This window comes from Balaenoptera physalus (assembly GCF_965194825.1).
Source record: "Balaenoptera physalus genome assembly, chromosome: 1".
Lineage (NCBI taxonomy): Eukaryota > Metazoa > Chordata > Mammalia > Artiodactyla > Balaenopteridae > Balaenoptera > Balaenoptera physalus.
This window is the reverse complement of record NC_138882.1, coordinates 141,728,134-141,751,383: the sequence shown is the minus strand read 5'-3', so window position 1 is coordinate 141,751,383 and position 23,250 is coordinate 141,728,134. Positions and strand designations below refer to the sequence as shown.

The window sequence follows — 23,250 nt, the reverse complement described above, 5'->3', positions numbered from 1 at the left end:
GCTTTGGTACATTTTGAAGACATTCTTAGGGTTTAGAAAACACCAGTAGAGAATTTCTTAAACACTTCATGTTTTGAAAATGTTCAGACCCGTGAAAACTCAACAACAAGAACAATACTTAGTTCTTACATTTGTTTTATTCCTTTAGCAGTGCATGTGAAAAGTGATTCATTAAAAGTTATTTTCTCTGCTTTCTACTATTATGTCTTGACGGCAAGGGGCCTGGAAAAAGTAAAATAAAGTAGGTGTTACATTTTCTGTTATTTTTTGACACCAAAATACACTTCTCATGGAGACTGATAGGGAATCAACGTGGCAGCAGAACAGAGTTTAGCATCAGGCAAAACTCTGTCAAAATTCCCCTCTGTGCCCCATCCCAGTTGTGTGGGTAAGTTACTTCATCTTTCAGAACTTGAACTTGCTCGTCTATAAAATAGAACTGATAACATTTACCTCTCAGGAAATCTGTTAGTATTGAATAAGAGATCATGTAACGGCCCTGGCACATTGGAGCTGCTCCATAAATGTCCTTTTAAAATAGCAATTGCACGTTTACGGCAATATGATCATTTCAGAGGAGAATGTTTCTAAATGTGTTTAGTTCCTCCATCTTTAATGTTGCTTGTTCTCACAGTGGAAATTGTGGATTCGGTGGAAGCTTATGCTACGATGCTGAGAAGCATCTTTGATTTCAATGCACTGAAAGAACTGCTTTCTGGTCCAAACCGATTAAAGATCCGTATAGACGCCATGCATGGAGGTATGGAGCCATTTCTTTTCTGTTCCCTTCCCTCAAAGACATGAAGCAGCTCTCGACTTTGTGTATCATGATGCTTTAACAAACCTTTTCTTAAGACTCTCTCTGTTTGACGGTTTTTAAACCGTTACGTTGCAAAAATTTCAGAGTAATATTCACGCAGATAAAAATCTAATTGTATGCAGGAAAAATTCCTCATGGTAAGGTAGTGTGAAGGTCAGCATTTCCACATTAAGCATCAGGTTTTAAGTAACAGGCAACTATTTTTGTGTACTCTCCCTCCCCCTCAGAAGATGCCTTACATTCTTCCTAAATGCCCCCATCTATTTCCGACGGGGCCTGTGGTTTGCTAGATGCGATAAACGTGCTCCTGAGCCCCACACCCCACTTGCCTGCTCCCACATACGCCTTTTCTTAGAAGATGACAAGAGCAAGTTGAGGATTAAATTCAGGAACAACAGGATGTATGTCTCTCCCTCTTCTTCCTCTGTGGGTTGTGTGGCCAGGTCAGAGAGAGCAGCTGTCACCGAACCAGAACCATGAGGTTCTCTTGCATGTAGGGAATTCCTGAGCACTTGAGTTTATTTGTTTTGTAATAATTTACAATTTTAGACTCTTTGAGTCACAGGGATTTTCCCTGGTGTTGGAATCCATCTGCCTGCCTGGTTGTGGAAGACTTTCTGCCTGTGCTTGAACCCTTTCCATGATGCTGTCAGGGCCTTCTGTTACACTGCAACACCACAGTTAGAAAACTTCTCCTGGTGGGTTGAAATCTTCTGTCTCTGGAACTTCTCCCGTTGGGTCCTAACTTGCCTCTGGAGTCCCATAGAATGGGTCTCCTTCTTGATTCAGACAAAGGCTATTCTGACTTTTCAAAGCATTCAACAGACATGTATTGAGTAGCTACTACATGTATGCTTGGGGGTAGGCAGGGGTTCAGTAGAGACTCTCTTCAAAGAGCTTTGCGATGCTTGGAGAGATGAGGTAGGTAAGAAACCAACCATCGCCAGGCCAGCAAAATGAGGGTTAGGTAGAATTTCAAGTATTCTCCTTGGGGTGTGGAAGAAGGCACAGTTTGACCAAAGGTATCAAGAAAGGTTTCCTGGAAAAAGTGGCAGCCAACTCATCTTTTATGAAAGAAAGACGTAGGGTGGTGGAGGGTCAAGTGATGGTCATTCCCAGCTGAGGCAGTTGGCTGTAGCAAATGCATGAAAGCTTAAAGATAGAAGTCACATTAGGGGAATGAGCAGAAGCCTGGGCTGGCCTGAGAATGGAGCCTGTGATGGGGTATTTGCTAGTCGCCGCTGGTCGCGAAGCTGACTTCTTTCTCCAGGCCTTTAAGTTGCTCCTCGAAAGCCTCAGTTGCTATACCCCTCATAGCCCTGGCTGCCTCGGCCTCATTCTGTGGTGTGTCAGTAGCCTCCTTAACGGGGGGCCCCTAATGGGAGACACGTATTCTATACTGTTCTGACCTCTGTCGCATATATTGGTGTCAGTACCTTCCTTGGCGAAAAAACAATCTCAGCATTTTAGAGATGAACGTTCTTGATCGTTACACTAAGTATCACTGTGAAGTGTGTGACTGGTTTTTCCTGTTGTTCATTGTTACTGTTTTTTGTTTGTTTGTCTGTATTCTTTTGATCAGTTTTTCGGATAGTTTGATAGAGGAGAAGGATTAGGGCTCTGAATTCTAGCTCCCACTCCTACTATCTGTGTAAGTCTGGGCAAATAGCTTCCTCTCAGAACCTCAGTTTTCTTATCTATAAATTGGAGGAAATAATCGTAATACAAAATTTATAAAATGTGTGCCGGTACTGTTCTCAGTGCCTCATATCTGTTAACTCATTTAATTCTCACATCAACCCTGTTAGGTAGCTACTATTATTATCCTCATTTTGCAGGTGGGGTAGACGGAGGCACAGCAAAGAGATTAACTAGCTTTCCCCAAATGGCACAGCCAATAATTGGCAGAGCTGAGATTTGAACCCAGACACTCTGATTCCAGAGTCCAGGTTCTTAAGCACTAAGCTGTACCACCTCGTGGGCCTTTTTTGAAGGACTGAGTGAGAAAACAGTTGAGAAGCACCTGGCACAGGTGTGTAGCAGGGCCTTCATAATGGTTCGCTCCCTTCCCTTTCCCCACCCTTTCCTTCATCAAATGGCCTCACCCTTTCCAACCTAATCTCTCAATATTCCTGTTTGTAGAACTTTCTACTCCAGACTTATCTCCCCACAAGCCCTTGAATACAGTTTGCATGTTCTCTTTGCCATTCTCCCTAGAACACCTCCACCTTATGTAGTAAGTCCTCACCTCCTGTAGTAAGTTTTATTTTCTGGTTCTTTATTTCACGCTCTGCATAGTTGTGGGACCGTATGTGAAGAAGATCCTCTGTGAAGAACTCGGAGCCCCCGCAAACTCAGCAGTTAACTGTGTTCCCCTGGAGGACTTTGGAGGCCACCACCCTGACCCCAACCTCACCTATGCAGCTGACCTGGTGGAGACTATGAAGACAGGAGACCATGATTTTGGGGCTGCCTTTGATGGAGATGGGGTGGGTACAAGTGTTTTTAAGTGAACTCTGATGCAGGTCAGGCCTGATCCTAAAGACGGGGAGAAAGCAGACTGCTTCTACCAGGCCCTGTGGGCCTAGGAGTGCCAGTCAACCCCCTTCATTGCACCTGGAGTCAGGGCTCAATTATTAGAAGACCCTCTTGAACAGAATGAGTCCTTGAAATGGAACCCATGTGTTTAATGTCTGCTAAGAGGGGCAGGGTAACTGGGGCCTGGTTATGATGTCATGACTGGTGCTTCATGAACTAGTTGAGTTCTAGGTACCTGTCCTGAGGTAGGTTTTTGCTCTAAACGAGCAGCTAGCTACTTAATCTCTGGAAAGGGTCTTGGCCTTATAATATGCCCATCTGTTCATTCACATTAGCTGAAAGATGAAACTATAATGAGAGAATTAACATTTTATTCTTTAGCTACAATTAATATTTTAAATAAACACACACTTTTATTTACATTCGTGGGTATATGACAGACGAGGAGGGAAACTGTCTTAGGTTTGTATACTTGATATCTCAGAGATAGTAAACACTACACATATTTACTTAGTTGAAAATATATTTTGGTGGTTGCTATTATTCTTTAACATCATCTAGAATTCATTGTTTCCTAAAAATAGGTTTTCCAATATCAAAATTTGGGGACGTTAAAAGAGTCCCTAGCAGACATTATTTGCAATGCATCTTTCTGTGGCAGTGCATGATGGGAGTTTTTCCCTCCATACTCTCAGTTACTTGAGTACTTCCGGTATGTCAGGCACCAATAGAGCAGTGAGGTGGCAGCATGTTCTGGTGGGTCCTGCACCACATGGAGGGCCCAAGATTTAGAAGCCTTTCCTTGAGGAAATCTGCTTTGTTCCTTGAAGGATGGCTGGTAGACCTACCAGACTCTAAAGAGCCCATATTTCCTCTCATTGTGATCTCTCCTCTCTTTTGGGAGAGAAGAGAGGTGATTAGTTCCAGAGTTTGGAAAAGGTCAGGGAGGTTACGGTCCGCTGGCCTCTGGAGGGAGAACAGAGGATTCGGCCCAGAAGGAGTTTGTGCTTGCACTTTAATTTAAAACAGTTGTAGCTCTTTGGCACGGAGGTGCCATTGGCCCAGTGGTACTGTACAGATCAATAAGGAATAAAATCCAGTGTTTAGAAGCCAGTATGAATAAATGTATCATAGTTTTAAATTTTATAAAACCTCCATGTAAGATAGTTTGGTTTCTTCAGCACTTTGATTAAAAGATATTCCTTTGAATCCCCCTTCTCCCAAAGGATCGAAACATGATTCTGGGCAAGCATGGGTTCTTTGTGAACCCTTCAGACTCTGTGGCTGTCATTGCTGCCAACATCGTCAGCATTCCATATTTCCAGCAAACCGGGGTCCGCGGCTTTGCACGCAGCATGCCCACCAGTGGTGCCCTGGACCGGTACGTCTCTCCATTCCCTTGGCTCCCGCCAGGCCCTTCACAGTGCTGGGAACACCCTTCTTCCCTTTTCACCTAGGGCATCTGATGCATAGTATGTGCTATGGAAGTGTTTATTTTATGAAGGAATGGATGAACTTTTTTCTGGATTGGTTGTCCCCCCTCTGTGCTCCCTTAGGACCCTGCATTTCTTCCATCCTGGCACTTATCACACTGTGTCCTGATAGCCTGTTTACTTGACTATCTGCCCTGTTAGACTAGAAACTTCTACAGAGAAAAGAATGTCTTATTCACTGTCCTAAACTCTTCCTGATCATGGTGTGCCTCACACACACACACACACACACACACACACACACACACACACACACACATCATTTTTAAAAATGAATGATTGAATGTTAATGAATAAATGAATGGATAGCACTTCGTTGTAGTCAAGACATCATTCTAGAGACTCACTTTCCCTTAGCAGTGTACACAGAGTTTGGGTGAAAGAGCAGTTTGATGTAAGATAAGTGCTTCAGCAGAACTTTCAAAAAACATTCCTCATCCAGCCCCCATCAGATGCCCATACACACACAAGCATAGTAAATGTTCATTTATCCAAAATCTGAGTAAATGTAAAGCTGAAATAGTTAAAAAAAATACATTCAGTTTTTGAGAAAGGCGGTACCAGTGACAGTAAACAGTTGATATCTCTGACTTGCTTATTTATTGATTGATTGTATTTCATCTCACTTGCAAAGGCTTTAGGGTAGCTTACGGGATCACATCTAAAACATCTGAAAAGTATAAGTCCTAAATGAGGACCAACCAGGGAGAGTATTAACTAGACCATGTTAGGTGTCCAGTAAATGTTTCCTGGATGAATAGATAAAGAACAAGTGAATGAATAAAAGGTCAAGGCCAGGGAGGAAAGCAGAATGTATGTATCTAGGCGCTTACAATCATAATTAATATTAATTGAACATTACCTTATGCTAGACACTAGATATGTTTTAAGTCATTTAATTCTCAGACCGACCCCATGAAGTAAATGCTATATTTAACTCCTCTTTACAGGTGGGAAAACAAAAGAACAAAGAAATTAACTAATTTGCCCAAGGTCACCCAACTAGTAAATGATGGAGCAGAATTTGAACCCAGAACCTTTGCTCCCAACCACTGAGCTATACAGTAGTTATCTATTTCGTGTGTGTGTGTGTGTGTGTGTGTGTGTGTGTGTGTTACAGAACTAGTGCTGACTTCAGCTAACAAAGTAATGGCTAATATTCATATAGTAGTTTGTAGTTGACACAGCGCCTTTTTACATTCACCATCTCAATTGATCCTCATAGCAGTCCTTATTTTAAAGAGGAGGAAACCAAAAGAGTAGTTAGCAGTCTTGCCCGGGACCCCACAGCTACATCAGAGCTAGAATTAGAACCTGGTACTTCTGCCTTCACATCCTCCATCCGAAGTCATGAGCTGGTGTGTGGCCACGCTCTTGTACATTAGACTGATCAGGTCCTGAAATACCTTCTGTGTAATCCAAAACAGTTTAATTCCAAGTTCTGAAAAAATTGTTAATCCACATATAGAATCACAGTGGAAAATACCTCATTACCCAGAAAAAAGTTCATTGTACTTTCACAGGTTTCAAAATCATAGATCTAATTTTCCTCAAATATTAGAATTGAAATATGATATTGTGTTGCTAGTGATAAGACAAGCATTTTGGAAAGCACATCTCACTAAAAGAGTAAATTAAATGTAGGTAACTTTTCCTGTTCAAAGGGCAAGGGATTAAAAAAACAGTCACTCAAAGGTTTCAAATAGGCTAAGGTTAACATACGGAGAGGTAAAAGATATATTGGAGGGGACAGGGGACCATGCATCAGTGTGGATGCAGCTGGTGCACATGGGAGACCACAGTGGGCACTGCCCTTGGGGGGGCCTTCCAGGGAAATGAAAGGAGCACTGACTGGGCAGCTGGACAGCAGGCATTGGTCATCCTGGCCGTGTGACCTTGTGCTGATCACATAACATTCTGGGTCCTGTTTCCTTCTCAGTAAAATACTGACCTCCCAGACCCAATATTCTATGTCTCTATGACTATAGGTGCATCAAAACATCACTCTCTTATTCACTATGGAATGGTTATAAATACTGTCTGTATCCAAAACATGTGGGTTTAAATGGCCCCCCAAACAGCCTTGCCCATTTTGCCACTGTTGCTTCTTCTAAAATGTTAAACTCAGTGACCTCAATTAATTCTTTCTTCGTCCTCTTTTCCCCCCTCCTCTGACTCCACATATAATAGCACATTGTGTGCAAGTTTTCTCATATGATTTTTCACCAATCTTAGAATTATGTGTACCTCTGAGGAATACTAAATGGGACCCTTGATACAATAATGGTTGCTGTTTTCCATCCCTCACATGGCTATGCTAGCAGTCCTGCTGTGATGTAACTTTGATTTCATGCCTTTGAAGGGTGGCTAATGCTACAAAGATCACTCTGTATGAAACCCCAACTGGCTGGAAGTTTTTTGGGAATCTGATGGATGCAAGCAAACTGTCCCTTTGTGGGGAGGAGAGCTTCGGGACCGGTAAGTGTGCAGTCCTGAGCCACGGATTTCTTTCCTGTAAATGCTACTTGCAGTGAAAGCTTAGACTGCTAAAGGCAGCACTGAAATAGCAACAGTAGCTGATGTGTCCTGAATCAAGATACAGCTTATTTATAACAACCCTGATGGAGTGTACACATTTGAAAAGCAATGAGCACATTCTGCCAGGGAGGGCTAATTTTACTTTCAGAGGATCACATCTACTGAGGCAGGAAGTTTGATCCTTGAGTCTGTGGAGATTAAACAGAGTGATAAACACATTTTTCTTCCCTCGGTGGTCAAGGAAACCTTTATAAATGTTTTCATTTCTAGGAAGAAATATGGTGGAGCGAGTCAGTTTCTTGTTTTTATTTAAGAGAAGGTTTCACCACAGCATTACATCTTCCTCTTTAATAGGCACACGTTTTCCGTAACAACAGGTTGTGATTTATTAAGGTTAAGTGGAGGGAGACCATTAGGGTGGGACTAAGTTGCTAGGTGATCAAGAAGTTGACGACAAGGACTTATATGTAAATTGTGGTGTGATGAAAGAGTAGAACATGGTACGCTTTGGGAGATGTCCCAAGACCCCTAGATCCCACTTTCTATGCTCTCTCTCCTCTTCTATGTCTGTCCAATATCGACCTGAATTCCCACCTCCATGACCTTTCCTGTAACCCACCCTACATCAGTCTCTTTCTTTTCTAAACATTCATTCAGGAGTGTGGCCCTTTCCCTCGTGTTGTCTCCAGCAGCCAGGTTGCAAGGTACTTCAGTGGCCCTATTTCCTCTCCTCCTATTTCCTCTACCCAATATTTTGAAGTAAAAGGACCAATCTTCTGGGTCCTTTAGTGCTTTTCTTCCATCCTCCAGCAAAGAAAAGATCAACATCTAGCATTCTATCAGCCTTGCCATTAAGTTGCAAGTCATGCTAAGTTAAACAGAATAGAATGCTGATTTCTTTTCCTACAAGTCCTAGGGCAGGGTGGGTAGAATGAGCTGGTAAATTTGAGACACCCATTGACAAAATTCTAAGCAGTTTAATACCCTTGAGGGAGTGGCAGTACTTCTTGGTAATGAACTGGCTTGATGGAATTGGAGAGTATTAAGAAAGATGGATGAGTCTGGGGGGTTGAACAATGTCTACAAAAAAGGCTACATGATTTCCCAAGGTTCTAGGTCTTTGGTAAGAGGTAACAAGTCTACTGCTTAGTCCTTTCCTACCTCATAAAGTATGGATGGTGCCATGTTACTCCATGGGATACTAGATGAATACCCAATGGACCTGTGAGGTGGTCTTCTCCCGTGAAACCTCCTCAGTGTTATCCAGTGCAGACTTGGTGTCAATCATTCTTCCCTATGGATGAAGCTGTCTTTGAAGGCAGGCACCATGTTTAAACCTTTGGTTTCCTGACCCCATGTACCTATTTCAGTGCTGAGCCTAGCGAAAAGAGAAAAGTCTAGAACAGGTCTTTCCAGGGTGTTTGGATGTGTGGAAAGATACTAGTTCCATGAAAGAGTTCTGAGTTCAATACGGATTGGGAAACTTGGAATACACCTTTCTGTCTTGGATATTCACGATGGTGTTATCATTTGAAGATTCCAGAACATTCTGCTATAAGGAATCCTGTTTGTACAGTTTTACCTAAGCATAGTTAACTGTGATATCTCTTGTTTGTGGTATATCTAGTACCATATTGCCCCACAGACCCATGTGGGTAGCATTGGTCAAGGTGGGTCAGAGTCCTAGAGCCAAGTAGCCAACCAGGTGTTGACTGTCTGGGAACAGGCCTGAAGACAGGACGGCACAAGCTGCTCCTCCCGCGCATAACAGGCCTTCAGATGCCAGAGGGCAGTTCTCAGGTCCTCTCTTCTCTGGCCACCCATCCCTAGTCCTCCAGTCATCCCTCACTTCACGTTGGTTATATACCCAGCATGAGTTTCTTGATGCTTCCCCGTTCACCAATGCCCTTTGAAGAAGATCATGTCTAGAACTGAGCCCAAATCCTCCAGGGTTGACCTGACAAGTAAAGAGTAGATGGGATGACTATTTCTAGAGAACTGGACCCTGTAGTTTTCTTGAAGTAATTTTCATTTATGTTAGCTTTTAGGACATTTCATAATACTGTTTAGCCCATGTAATGTTGTAGATAATTAAACCCCCTTAAGCTTTTACTTAGGAACATTTGCCAAGAAAAGTCCCCATGTTACGTTTGTGGAACTGATTTCTTTGAACCCAAGTATTAGATTTTAAATTATTTCTTGTTAAAGCTTGTTCTTATTTGTTTACTTATTAACCCACTCATCAAATACTAAGTACCAACCATGGTTTTATCTTCCTTTTGATATCTTTTATATCAAAAGAGAGAATTCATCATAAGAACAATCCACAAACTCATTCTCTCTCTCTCTGAAAAAAAGACAATTGTTCTGCAATATTTCTGAGATAAGCATTTAAAAAACCAGGCTGCATAGCCATGGGTCTCCACTGCTGAGTGAGTGCAGCTGAACTTATTTAACTGAACTTCTGATCTCCTTATTTATAGAGGAGTTAATTTCCACCTACTATGTCCCTTGTTGGCAAATGCTTCCGACGGTTCCTTTACAGAGCTTCTCAGGATGGACGTTAGTGATTCTACAAGCTTTGAAATATTTGAATTCTGTAGCTTAATTGAGTACAGGGTCATTTATTTGTGTATTTTTCTAGGCGAGAGCAGAGGCAATTTCTCAGGAAAGCCTCCCTAACCTTCCAGAGTGGGTCAAATCCCCTTCTTATTGGACTTCATGACACCACATACGTCTCCCTTGCACGTATTACAGCTGTAACTTTACAATTATTTATGATTACTTGAATAACGTCTGTTGGTTCCACTAGATTGTAAGCTCCATGAGGACAGGAGTCACATCTGTCTTGTTCTCCGTCATATCCCCAGAGCCTCCTATAAATCCCAGAATGGACCAGGTGCTCAGCAAACGCTTGTTGAATGAATGAGAGAACACGTTCTTCACATGGCATCCTCCATTCAGACCAACAGAATCCTGCTGTTGGAAAGGAAAGAACTTTAAACGTTATCCCACATAATTTTCTGTGTGTTGCTGGAGTCATAAATAACCAGTCAGTGCCCTTCTGCTTAAACACCCACCTCCGTGGAGAATGCCCACCTCACCTCTGGCTGCCAGTCTGGGACTCTTGTGGGGACTCAGCATCATTCCCACTCCATAGTCCAGAGCTGAGGACCCAAGGTCTTTGTGAGACGAGATGACCTTTCATGAAAGAAAAGGAGAAGTTTACTGGCAAAGAGGTGCATAGGAGTCAGACTTCAGAACTGGCTCACCAAATAAAACAAACCACTAGCATTTAAAAGTACAAGCCACAATATGACTCTTACCAAGTATACGTTAGTCTGTTCACGGTGGAGAAACAGCAACTGTCTCACATGATTACTGTAGCCACCAAGGCTATGACACTTCCTCAGACATCAGCATTACAAATGCCAGGGATAAAGGTGTTTTTCTTAGGGCACCAGAACTAGACAGGGTGAACCTGTTGTTTTTGGTTGATCTCACGGAGCAGTTATTTTCCCCCCTAACTGTGGATGCTGGTGCACGTGTTCATGCACAAGGGTGGAGGGAAACCTTGAATTCTTGGGAGATTGGGAAGGAAATAGAAAGTGACGTCACTGAATAGAATAGAATGTCACTGCTTTTGAAACTCTTCCTCGGGAAAAGTGGGGGTCTTGGGAAAGAGGGATAGGAAACCAGGTTGAGGATTAACTTGGTATCATGTGGAAATATGCCAGTAAATTCTGATCTGGTTGGGTCCAAAGGTTAGCAATATTTTTCCCCCATCCCATCTTGAAAAGGTCCTAGTGATGATATATTATATAGGAGTGATATCTTGAAGAAGTACAGCATTCATGCTTTGCAGATTTCTTTTAATTTTAATTTCTTATGAAAAGTCCTTCATATTTGTACTTCTTTTCATCAGCTCATTCCTCAAATGTTTATTGAGCTTTGACTGTATCCCAGATACTGAATTAGGCTCTGGGAACAGTGTTAAGCATAACCTCCCTGTGGAGGACTCTGTGGAGGCCACATTTGGGGAAGGAAATCGGACCCCGACCAGGCTATTACAAGTGTAATAGAAAGTGATAGAAACTGAAGTACAGGATGCTCTGGGAACTGTATAGTCAGGGCGCCTAACCTGGTTCTGTGGTGTAAGGGATTAGATGTCCTATCTACTTCTCTGCCTGCCCTGATTTGCATACCTACTGAGTACATTTTCCTGTAGGTAAAGCCCCCGCAGGAAGGTTAGAGCATCCCGTCTCTGGAAATTTCCCAGGCAGAACACCCCAGTAGAACTAAGCTGATACCCTAATTATAACTAACTCAGTTAAACTGTTACCTGCATGTCTGTCTCCCACATCTGTACATCTGTGCTCATCTGTGAGGGCAGGGAATGTATCTTATTCATCTTAGTATTTTCTCATATACTTGGAACATGGTAGGCACTGATTCAAATTTGTTGAGTATCAAATGGAGTTTGGGTTAAGACACGTTTCCTGCCTGTCAGGCGCTTACCAATTTCCTCCAAAGGAAACAGAGCTCCAGGGGCAGTCATGAAGCAGCGCAGGATGAATTGATAAATGGAAAGTTTGGGGGTTGCTGGGCAGGAGCCCCCTTGAAAGCCGGAGTGGTCTGGAAAAGGCTTCCTGAGGAGCTTATCTGCCCTTTCACAGGGAAGTCATTTGTGCAATGGAAGCCAAAGAGGACAGCACTGTGGACAGAGCAGGTGTGCTGGACCTCCCAGCCAGTCAGCTGAGGTCTGGGCATTCTCTGGGCAAACCTGTATTGAGAGCTGACTGCACGCCAGGCACGAGCTGGGGATACAATTCTTGGCGTAGGTTGGGGTAAGAGCAGACAGGGTGTGATAGAATAGGGGTAAGGACAGAGGGTAACAAGTAAGGCATCCTAGATAACGAGGAAGTTGAAAGTAGTTGCAGGAGATGTTAGCCAGGCTAATAGGTATATGTGGGGTGGACATTTCCAGGCATGTTTAGGAGATTGAAGGAGAGATAGAGATGGTCAGAGAAAGAGAGAGAGACAGGCAGAGAGAGGCAGACAGATGGATGCTAGGGTTTTCAGAGAACTCTGTGGAGCTTTTTTTCCGCTGCCGTGGTCCATCCACAGGCCTTGGCCTGGCAGAGGCAGGAGCCCAGGCACTCCTGAGATGCTCGTACTGGTAAATGAAACCTAATCCCTAAACTATTGGCTCTTGGCTCCCTGGGCAAAGGTTGACATTTTTCTTGGCTGAGACCAGAGTGTGCCCTGACTGAGCAGAGTTTATACATATCACAAGGTGCTGATTAAGCCAAAGTCAAGTGACAGGTGTTTGAAGATGCTGAAAGGGCAGAATCCCCATAGGCTTCGTTGGTCCCTGACCTGGACTAAGTATGAAAAGACCTGAGGCAAAACTCCTGTCAGCTAGGATCAGTGGTGCTTGCTGATAGTTTTCCCTTTCCTTACACTTCAGTGGGATTGGCTTTTTTTTTTTTAATTAAAAAATGATACCAGTAATTCACATTCATAATAGGAAAAGATTAGATAAGGAAGAAGAGAAAAGCACTGTAATCACACTGCCCAGAAAAAAAGAACATATTGGGTTATATTCCATTTTCTTTCCCAATATGTAGAGTTAAGGAACGTTATTTTTGAAAGCTTAATGAGGTAGTAGAAAGCGTTAATTTTCCCTAAAATTTTTTTATTTTCCCTTATTAATAATGGTATCTTGCATTTATATTGTACTTAACAATTTATAAACTATTTCCACTCTATCGCAGTAAAGTCTTAAAATTGTGTGAGAAAGGTGGCATTATCCCCATTTTACAGTTGAAGAAACTGAGGCTTGGAAAAGTTAAGTGACTTGTCCAAATTCAAGCAGCTTATAAGTAAGTTTCAGTTTCAGGTTTTCTGACTCTTAAGCGTAAAACATTTTCCATTGAACAACAACTGCCACAACTGCGAAAACAACAGTAGCTTGAGAAACACATATACACACCATTGCCTTTTTTCACTACTAAGTTCTCATCATTCATTTGAACCCTAAAGAAAATGAAATTTACCCAGACTTCCTGAGTATTAGTCAGAGTTACCTAGAGTTTTGAGACATCCAGGGTGATTAGTGAGATTACTGAGAATTTTCAAAGAGACTGGGGATTGTGTAAATGGAATAGAATATTTATTTATATTATCCAAGGCAGATGATTTGTTTATAATATTAGGTGTGTGATTTAGTTATCTCCAAGTAACTTGGTCAGAGTTGGGTGAGATTTTTAGATTTATTGTCATGTCTACATAAAGGAAAAAGCCAATTCATTACTTAGAATAGGAAAAGCACAAAGGAACACTGCCCCCTATGCTTTCAGTCCAGCCACATCCCTTCCGCCTCCCCCCACCCCACCCCCAAGAAAAAAGAAAAGAAAAAGGAAGGAAGGACAGAAAAACAACCAAACCTAGGGGCTCACAGATGAATAATTCCAAGCTGTACACTTCTGTCATGAATTCTCAGTATACTGGGGAAGCTGCCAGGATCTTACTGCTCAGGGTAAACTATCGCCAAAACATATCATCACTTGCAAAAGCTGTAGGAGCCAGAGAGCTAACTTTCTCTTCCTTGAAATAGCAGTAAAGGCAAATAAAAGTCCATAGCTAATAAAATTAGGTTAACATTTCTTAAATTTGTTATATAAAGTGCTAAAAGTATTGCCTGATATTTCTAGTTTGCCAGCATCCAGGTTTTGAGAACTGCTCTTTCTAAAAGTAGTGTCTTACTGAAGAGGGACTCTTTTGGGGGAAAAAGTTGTATATTTTTATGAACCAAAAAGAGAAAGAGAAGATGTTGGAGTAGATTATTAATTGATTAATTCATTTATGAACTCCTTCACAATTAGTTATTTAATATATTCCATGTGCTATGCTAGCCACCAGACTAAGTTACAAGGATATAAGAGATGTCTCCAAGACATACATGGATAGTGGGGTGAAAGGCTCATAAATAGATGGCTGAGGCTCAAGGAGTATGGCGCCGCACCACATGTTTTGAGCAGTTGCTATACAAGAAGAACAAGTAGCTCATCACTGTCCAGGGAAGCTGGGAGCTAGTCTCAGATAGGAGAGGACATTTGAGCTGGGTCTAAAAGGATGAAGAGAGGAAGGAAACAGACTTACCTCATGCCTCATCGCCAGCATTGTGCTAGATACTCTCACAGTTGTAAGGAGAATAAGACCCAGTGGGAAGTCAAGAAGGACAGAGAGGTACATAAAAAAATTCAAGGCATGATAACATGCAAAACATTATTAGAGGGATTGTATCGAGTCCCATTCAGAAATCAGAAAGTAAAGCTCAATATCGTCTGCCCTTTTTAGAATAAGGAAGTTAAAGGCCAAAAAATGAGAGTTCTGTTCCCCATCAGGCTCTTGGGAAAGGGTCTCCATGCATAGAAGCACATCCAAAGGAGCCGATTTGTTATTTTTGATAAAGAGTTTAGCAAGGACCTTAGCAGGAGACAGACGTGCCATAGTTTATTTAACCAAACCCCTTTTGGTTAAAGAAAGATATCCTAGCATTGGAGCTCCTGGATCCACAAGTAGGTCCATTTTTAAGCCTTTCATACTTTTTGCCAAATTGCTCTCTGGAAGGACTGTACCCCTCCCAGCAGCAGCATGTTGGAATCCCATGTCCCTTATACCTCCCCTGATGCTAGGTGTTCTCAGTTTTAAATCTATGGCCATTTGTCAATCAAGCAACAGTTTCTTATTGTGGTTTTAACTTTAATTTGTCTTCTTAAAAATAATACAGCTTTTTATTATGTAAATTTGATACCTATATTTATTCTTCGATGAATTGCCTATTTATATCCTCGGCCTGTTTTTCTATCGAGATTTTACTTTTTTCTTATTAATATATAAGAACTTTTTCTATATTGAGTGTTTTAAATATCTACTTTATATTGCAGATGTGTAGTTTTTTTTTTTTTTTTTTAGTTTACCAATGGCCTTTTAATTTTATCTATAGTAGTTTTGCTGATAGAAGTGCTAATTTTTAAGTAGAAAAATACATAGATTTTTTTTTTCTTTATGAATTCTGAATTTATATGTATTTGCCATCTCTAAGATTTAAAAAAATTATATATATCTTCTAATATTTAAAGGTTTTCCGTTTTTATATTTGAATGTATAATTCATCTGGAATTCTTTTTTGTATGGTGTTCTATAGGGAAAAAACTGATTTTTTCCCCAACTGTTTAGCTAGTTAGACAGATACTACTTAAAAAGTAATCCATTCTTTCCTACAGCCTTAAAGTGACACCTTTATCATTTATTCAAGTCTCATATGTGTTTGGGTCTCTTTCTGGGTACTCTCTTTTGTTCCGTTAAGCTACCAGACTATTTTAGTTATTAAAAATTCACACAGTGGTCATGTTCTTTTGTTTTTTCCACTCACATTCATACTTCATAATTGATACATCAAGTTCCACCAAATTATTCCACTGACATTTTTATTAGCATTTGCCTTAAATTTCTAAATTACTTTGGGAAGCATCACCTTCTTTTCAATAGTATGTGGCTTTATTCAATATGTGGTTTCTTCCATGTATTCAAGTTCCTCAGTAAAGTTTTATGACTTTTTTTGCTTGGGTCATATTTACTGTTGAGGAGTTTATTCCCAAGTATTTTGGAGAAATCACGTTTCTCACAGCCGCATGCTGTCCCCCTGACCAGGTTCTGACCACATCCGTGAGAAAGACGGACTCTGGGCTGTCCTTGCTTGGCTCTCCATCCTAGCCACCCGCAAACAGAGTGTGGAGGACATCCTCAAAGATCACTGGCAAAAGTATGGCCGGAATTTCTTCACCAGGTAAGCCACAGCCTGGCTGGGTACAGAGGTAGCATGGGGAAGTGGACAGAGAGAATTCTCATGCATACAAATTCTTTCCTGTCTTAAGTGATAATAAAACCTGAGTTCCTTCAGCCTCTATCAATTGGGGATTTTTAATATAATTCAGTCAGGGTCGAGATGAAGTCAACTTTTATGTTAGCCATAAAGAACGAGGCTTAAAATTTTTAGTTAACATATTCAAAAGAATGAATGTTTTGTCAGCCTTTTAAATTTACCTATCAGGTGGACATGATAATAACATTGGATTTGGATTCAGAAGACTGGATTAGAATTTTATTTCTGCCTCCTAGTAGATTGGGAAGTCATTTAACCTCTTTCTGTACTCAGTTTTCTCATTTGTAGAAATGGAAATAACAGTCTAGCTATTGAGTGGATTAAATGAAATATGAGTCTGAAACTGTTCTATAAACTCTGGGACACTGAAAGTATGGAAACTTTTTCTGAAATTATGGAAACAATTATGCTTAGTCTAAATCAACTTTTCTGACTCATTAAAATAGGTCCCCAAAGGCTGTGTAATTATCAATACTTCATTCATTGATTCAATATATATTGACTGTGTATCTACTTTCTGCCAAGCACTGGGGATTCATCAGTGGACAAAATACTTAGAATAGTTAGTAAGTCTTCTTTACCATACATACTTCTATTTTTAAGAAGCATTAACATTTTTTTCCAGTTGTACTTTTCACTAATTTTAATTTGCCTTTCCCCCAGTAGGTGTAAAAATCTAATAATTTTTTTCCTGAACCTCACTGTTCTAATTATGGAAAATAAATATGAGGAAAAGCATATTAAATAAATTATTTATGTAAGAAATACAAAGGTATTATTTCTCTGAACCTCAGTTGCCTTCTCTATAAAATAGGTGAGTTAGACTAGAGAATTTTAAAAATATATCACAGATTTAATGGTCCATGATCTTTGGATAGTCAAGAAAGAATTCAACCTTCAGGAACTTGGCCTCCTTAATCAGAATCCTTTTTTTTGACTTTGGACAAGTATTTTGCTATCTTCCTCCCTCAGGTTATTCTTTTGTGGAAGGTATAAATAGTATCTGCCACATGGTACCTCACAGTAGCCCTGGTAACCAAGGCAAGGATCTCTACTTTCTAAGAACCAGAAAAATCTGGTAATTCAGAACAGCAGTCATGAACTCTCTAGAGCCTAAAGGATCATGAAGGCAGGACCATATCTGTTTTTGTAATCCATGGTTTCACCAAACACCAATTCATAGTGACATCGTGTAAATATGCTTTGAATAGATAAATGAATGAGTTAACAAATGAACAGTAGCCAGAGTGGAATAAGGCTAGGAGGGTTTGTTCAGAGAGGGTCACTCTAGAATCAGTTAGGAGTCTCCATCTAAAATCTATCTTAACATATTTTTATTAATTTCAGATAACTGCTAACCAAGTATTACAAATAAAGTCCTCAGAACCTGAATTTATGGTTAGTTAAGACTCCATTATACCCTCCATTTATTTAACAAAAGTGCTTTTTGCATGCATTGTTTCACATCAGCTTCGAAAACAGTTATTGATAAGGCAACTGAGATTCTAAGACATGAAGCAGCTTTCCCATAGTTGCACAGTTAGTAACCAATAAAGGCTGGGTTCATAGCTCATTCTGTCTGATTCCAAAGCCCAGATTCTTTCCATTATACCCCTCTGTGCCTAGGATTTATAGAACATTTCCCTCAAACACCCAAAGGTCACAGATGTAAAGCACAAACACCTGGTTGTAATTTTTTGCTGTTTATCATTTTAACTGGGGGAAAGAGCTGACTTCAGGATTAAGGGGACTGCTGTCCTTGATTCATAGAATCCTGGAGCCAGAATAGTTGGCCTTAATTCCCTGGTATTTCTCATGTCTCAGAGGTGTCTGCTTGCACATATCATATTTGTTTCACTATTGCAAATAAATAGAGACTCTGCTATCTTGAGCCTCTAAAAAAAGAACTCTCTCAAGAGGCTGTGTGCCACTAGGACAAGAAAAGCCACCTGTAAGAGTCTTTAACCTCATAAGAAAGAAGTCAAGAACAATTCTTGGAGGAAAAGTTTAACAGTCATAGAATTTCATTTGTGATGTACTTTTTTTTTTCTTGGCCCTTTTGCATCCACACCAGGCCTCCTCTGTCTGGGTGAATGCTGTGGACCGGAATCCACTCTCAGTGAGAGGAGGGAGGCATTTCAGGTGTAAAGAGTTAGGGCTTAAAAAAAAAAAAAAAAGAGTTAAGGCTTGGCTCCTTCATTTGGTCAGTGAAGAATTGGCCTTACTTGAGGAAGCTCCTGTGGAGACTGGAACTCTCCTTAGCCAAAATCTCAGCAGCCTCAGGCAGGTCCCAGAGTGGGAGCCTTCCCAGCATTTATCCCAAAGAAGCTCCAGCAGTTTGGAAGAGCAGTGCCTGAGTCATGTGTGCCTTTATGCAGATAACATTGCTTTTGTTTCTACATCCTCAGGATGTGGTGATTACATGTTAGATAATATCTCTCAAAAGCCTTTGAAACTTCTAAGAGCTTTATTCTGTAGAAGAGCCAAGATGGGAGTTTTCTGCGTATTCAGAAGCTCCTAACCCTTTCCTGAAACCCTCCAAACCCTTCTTTTCATCCCTCGTCTGCTGCATCCCCAGAGAATGACACGCTTATATTTCTGCCAGCTTCTTCTGAAGTTAGATGGTTTGGGGGAGGGCCAAACAAATGCTGTAGAAAGTGGTGATATAAGTTGGTGTGATCTGAAGTCAGCCCACAGGCCTCAACTTTGTGATTTCTTCCAGGTATGATTACGAGGAGGTGGAAGCCGAGGGCGCAAACAAAATGATGAAGGACTTGGAGGCCCTGATCTCTGATCGCTCCTTCGTGGGGAAACAGTTCCCAGTGGGAGATAAAGTTTACACTGTGGTGAAAATTGATAACTTTGAATACAGTGATCCGGTGGATGGAAGTGTTTCAAGAAATCAGGTAGGAACAGACATATGTGCAATGTGGGAGAGAAGCCTCGGAGCTTTGTCTCTGAAATCTCAAGAGAAAAAAGAAAAAGGCTTCTTGGTCATTTGTCCTTTGCTGCCCTGTTTTCTCAAGTGGCTTTCTGCTAAGTCACACATGATTTGCACAGGTACTTGTAGGGAAAATGGTTTTTGCCCTGATTCTACGCACACCCCTATGCCCTCATTCTGGGATTCTTAGTCTAGACTCCAGAAAGACTTTTACATTCTCCAGAATTCTATGCAAGAGGTCATGTTGAATGTGTATGCAGAAAAGAGCCCTAGAATCTTAAAAAGATGGAGAACTGCTGCCTTAGACCTCAACCTCCTTCTTCTCTCTCAAGAGCTTGTAGCAGAATGCCGGCGTGGCATGAGAGTAGCCTCTTCATAGACGTTTCTGTGATATGTTCTGATTTCTAAAAAAGAAGAAAAAAATAGACAAGCCATTTGCAGACTTAGAAACATGCACTGTTATTACCTGTAGCACGTGACTCGCAGCCGACCCTAACACAGCAGCACGTAGGAGGACATCACAGTTGAGACCCTGGACCGTGTCTGGATACGTACAGAACTGTTAGCGTTTCCCTCACTGGGCGCCAGGCACCCAGGGTGTAGGCTGGGTCAGCCCTTCTCCAGGCTTCTCACTAACACCCGGGCCCAGGCTCCTCTCTCCTCTGGTTCTGTTCTTGTTGTCACAGAATGGACTCATAACTTAGAAACAGAGATAATAAAGAGGGAGATAAGATTATGCTATAGCTGTCCAGTTAGCTTTTTTTCTGATCCAGACCGAGATTTTTGGCTGGGTCCTTCTCAAGGCATCCAGCAGGCTTTGAAGGAGTTGGGCTGCAGGACTTATTTAAAGTCTCTCTCTGGAGAGCAGGTAGTGGACGAGTGGATGGAACATGGCCACAGTAACCCTCAGTGCCTGAAGTCTCCCTTTGTCAGAATTCTGGCCCCGTGGCTTTTCTTCCTTATGCTTTTTCACCATCTGTGAGAACTTTGGGTCTAGTATGGATGATCGTAAATGATGTCTGAGATAATTAGAAAAAGAGAGGCCTGGGGTGGAGGAGGGGGTGGGTGTAGGAAAGGGGAGGGTGGGGCCCGAGGGGTGGCAGAGCAGAGCAGAAGATTTTGTGGTGAAGCCTTCAGAGAGAGAACAGAGCCTTAGGCAAAGTAAGCCCCGACTCTGCGCCGCATCCAGCACGCACCAGGAGGGGGGGGGATGCTGAGGTGTGCCTGGGAGGGGCGTCGGCGTGAGCACGGGCACTGTGCTCTCTGCTCAGAGGAAGAAGTCAGCAGCTCCACGTTTTGTAATCAGAAAGTCTGAGCATTTAGATGGAAGACCGGGGAGGAGGGAAAATCTTCTGAAGTAGATATAGCATCTGCAATCAAGTGAAAAAAATTTAGAGGCTTCAAGCTGAAAGTTGTGGGAGAAGGAGGCCAACCCTGGTATGTGTCTAGAAAGCAGGAAATGGTAAACGGGTATTCACTGCATCCTCCCCATGTTGACTAAGTGGGAATGTACTCTGTGTATTTCATCTGCTGTCTTCAGTGCTGAGTGGCATGGTTAAACCCTGGATTGGGTCTGGTGACAAACGGTAGATGAGAGGTAGTATCTTTCCTTTTGGTTAGGCCATCGGCTTATGCAAAGTTCTTTTTATGGAAGAACTGACAGACTCATCAAGACTGAAGGGTCTTCAGATAACTGTCTTGCTCAGCCTTCTTACCTCAAGAGTCCCCAGCCTTTTTTCCCTGAATCAAGATTATTGAGGACAAAAGATGCGGCCAGAGAGGGAAGGGGGAGGGCAGGAGATAGAGGGGCGGGGCTTGGCATTGCACCCACATGGGCCCTGCTTTGAGTCATCAGGCATTGGTGGAGACTGACCGCTGGATCTGGCTCAATAGATCGGAATAGGGGGCTTCCCTGGTGGCGCAGTGGTTGAGAATCTGCCTGCCAATGCAGGGGACACGGGTTCGAGCCCTGGTCTGGGAAGATCCCACATGCCGCGGAGCAACTAGGCCCGTGAGCCACAATTACTGAGCCTGCGCGTCTGGAGCCTGTGCTCCGCAACAAGAGAGGCCGCGATAGTGAGAGCCCCGCGCACCACGATGAAGAGTGGCCCCCACTTGCCGCAACTAGAGAAAGCCCTCGCACAGAAACGAAGACCCAACACAGCCATAAATAAATAAATACATAAATAAAATTAAAAAAAAAAAAAAAAAGGTCGGAATAGCTGGCCTTCTGCCATTTGGGGCACATGGCCCCCTGTTCTATTTTGAGGCTCTCCATCAGTGTTTTGCAAAGAGTTCTTCCTCTGTTCCACCTGAAACCTCCTCTGCTCTGGTTTCAGCCCATTCTGTCCGTGTTTCCCTCCTGATCTGGAAATCGGATTTCCGTATCTAGCAGCTTATTTATTTATTAACTTATTTATTAGGCTTCAAGCTAGAATGGTTAGTCCATAAATCACAGGGAAGTGGGATGGAGAGGGCAGGGCTTGTGTCAGCCAGCCTCCCCAGGATCCTGTCTCCCGCCTGACCCTGGGGATGCTTCTCCCCCATGAGCCCAACCCCCACTGGCTGGATGCAGTGACAGGCTGACCGAGGGCAGACTCACGGGGCTCAACTGTGGCCGTTTCTCAAGGATCTAATCCTCTGATTGATCAAGTACGGGTGAAATTAGATCTCCAAATGGACCCCTCATAATTTGTCAGCCTTCAGTCTTTCTTCCAGCATGTGAGGAAAAAAGAAACTCTGTTACCTTTCCCAGGGCTTGCGGCTCATTTTTGCAGATGGTTCTCGCATCATCTTTCGACTGAGTGGCACCGGGAGTGCAGGCGCCACCGTTCGACTGTACGTCGACAGCTATGAGAAGGACGTCGCCAAGATCAACCAAGACCCCCAGGTAATGCCCAGGCCCTGTGCCCCGGCTAGTTCTTTCTGTTGGAGGGAAGGGTAGTGGCTCCATTGCGCCTGTCATCACAACCCGTTTCTCAAATGATCAGACAGGTGGGCTCACTTTCCTCCACGTCTCCTTCAGTGCATCAGAAAACAATAATAGCTAACAATTATCTGAGCATTTTCTAGTCACCAAGCTCTGTTCTAAACCCATTACCCAAATGGATATACTCATTTCATTCTCAAATCTGTTCTTCTTATCTATTAATATCCCTTCTACAGATAAGGAAATGGAGGCTCAGAAAGGTTAAATAATAGTTAATAGGTTCACACGCCTGGTTAAGTGGCAGATTCAAGAGAACTAATCTTTAAAATCAGCCCCTGATCTGGTGTTCTGGTCTGTCACTGATTATTTGCCACTTTGCTTGGTCTCATCCCCTGCCCTGGCAGAACATACACTGGCTCTAGATTTGGTAGGGGCTAGGGGGTAGGCAAGGAGAGACTGTTTCATGGCGCAGAAAGAAAGGTCTTTATGGGAGAGTCTTCGGACTTGCAACCTGTGTTTTGGGGTCCCAGCCCCACCCAGAGTGTCTCCAGAAGTATGTTAGAGTGAGGAGGGGCCCTGGGAGCCAGAGGTGGAACAGAGAACTTGGAGGACAGCCACCCAAAAGGGGAAGCAGGGACGCACAGGGGAGAGTTTCCCCACGTGTGTTCCTTGTTTTGGGAACTGCTCCCCACCCAGAGCTCCAGAGCCAAAGCCAGTTTAGGAAGTGCTGGGGTACGTCAGCCCCGTCTTGGCAGCTCACAACACACACCTCGCCTTAGAGCTCGGAGCAGACTTGCAGTACAGATGCCTGTTTAAATAATGTTCGCCATGTCTATTCTCCCACAAAGCCTTTTTCCTTTTAACACCGAATTAGAATCCTGTGAAACTCATTTGGAAACCCCTGGCATAGTGATTTTGATCTCTCTAACCCATTTTGGAGTTAGATCTTGTTTTAAATTCAGTTCCTTAATAACTGTGTGGCCCTGGGTAAGTCTTTTCAATGTTCTGAGCTTTGGTTTCTTTGTCTGTAAAATGGCAGAA

The 23,250-nt window shown here is 42.4% G+C and overlaps 1 protein-coding gene and 1 pseudogene across 3 annotated transcripts in view; both read left to right on the top strand.

Moving 5' to 3' along the window:
* Positions 1-23,250, top strand: part of LOC309656812 (keratin, type II cytoskeletal 8 pseudogene) — a 411,180-nt pseudogene that overhangs the window by 155,204 nt on the left and 232,726 nt on the right. The window lies entirely within an intron of this gene.
* PGM1 (phosphoglucomutase 1) overlaps positions 1-23,250 on the top strand; it is a 55,796-nt gene that overhangs the window by 30,565 nt on the left and 1,981 nt on the right. For both annotated transcript variants that reach the window (XM_082453728.1, XM_082453727.1), the window contains exons 4-10: positions 635-760; positions 3,119-3,309; positions 4,585-4,739; positions 7,214-7,329; positions 16,108-16,243; positions 19,062-19,245; positions 22,036-22,170. In XM_082453728.1, the coding sequence (XP_082309854.1) occupies positions 635-760; positions 3,119-3,309; positions 4,585-4,739; positions 7,214-7,329; positions 16,108-16,243; positions 19,062-19,245; positions 22,036-22,170 (1,043 nt within the window). The remainder of the gene's footprint in view (positions 1-634; positions 761-3,118; positions 3,310-4,584; positions 4,740-7,213; positions 7,330-16,107; positions 16,244-19,061; positions 19,246-22,035; positions 22,171-23,250) is intronic.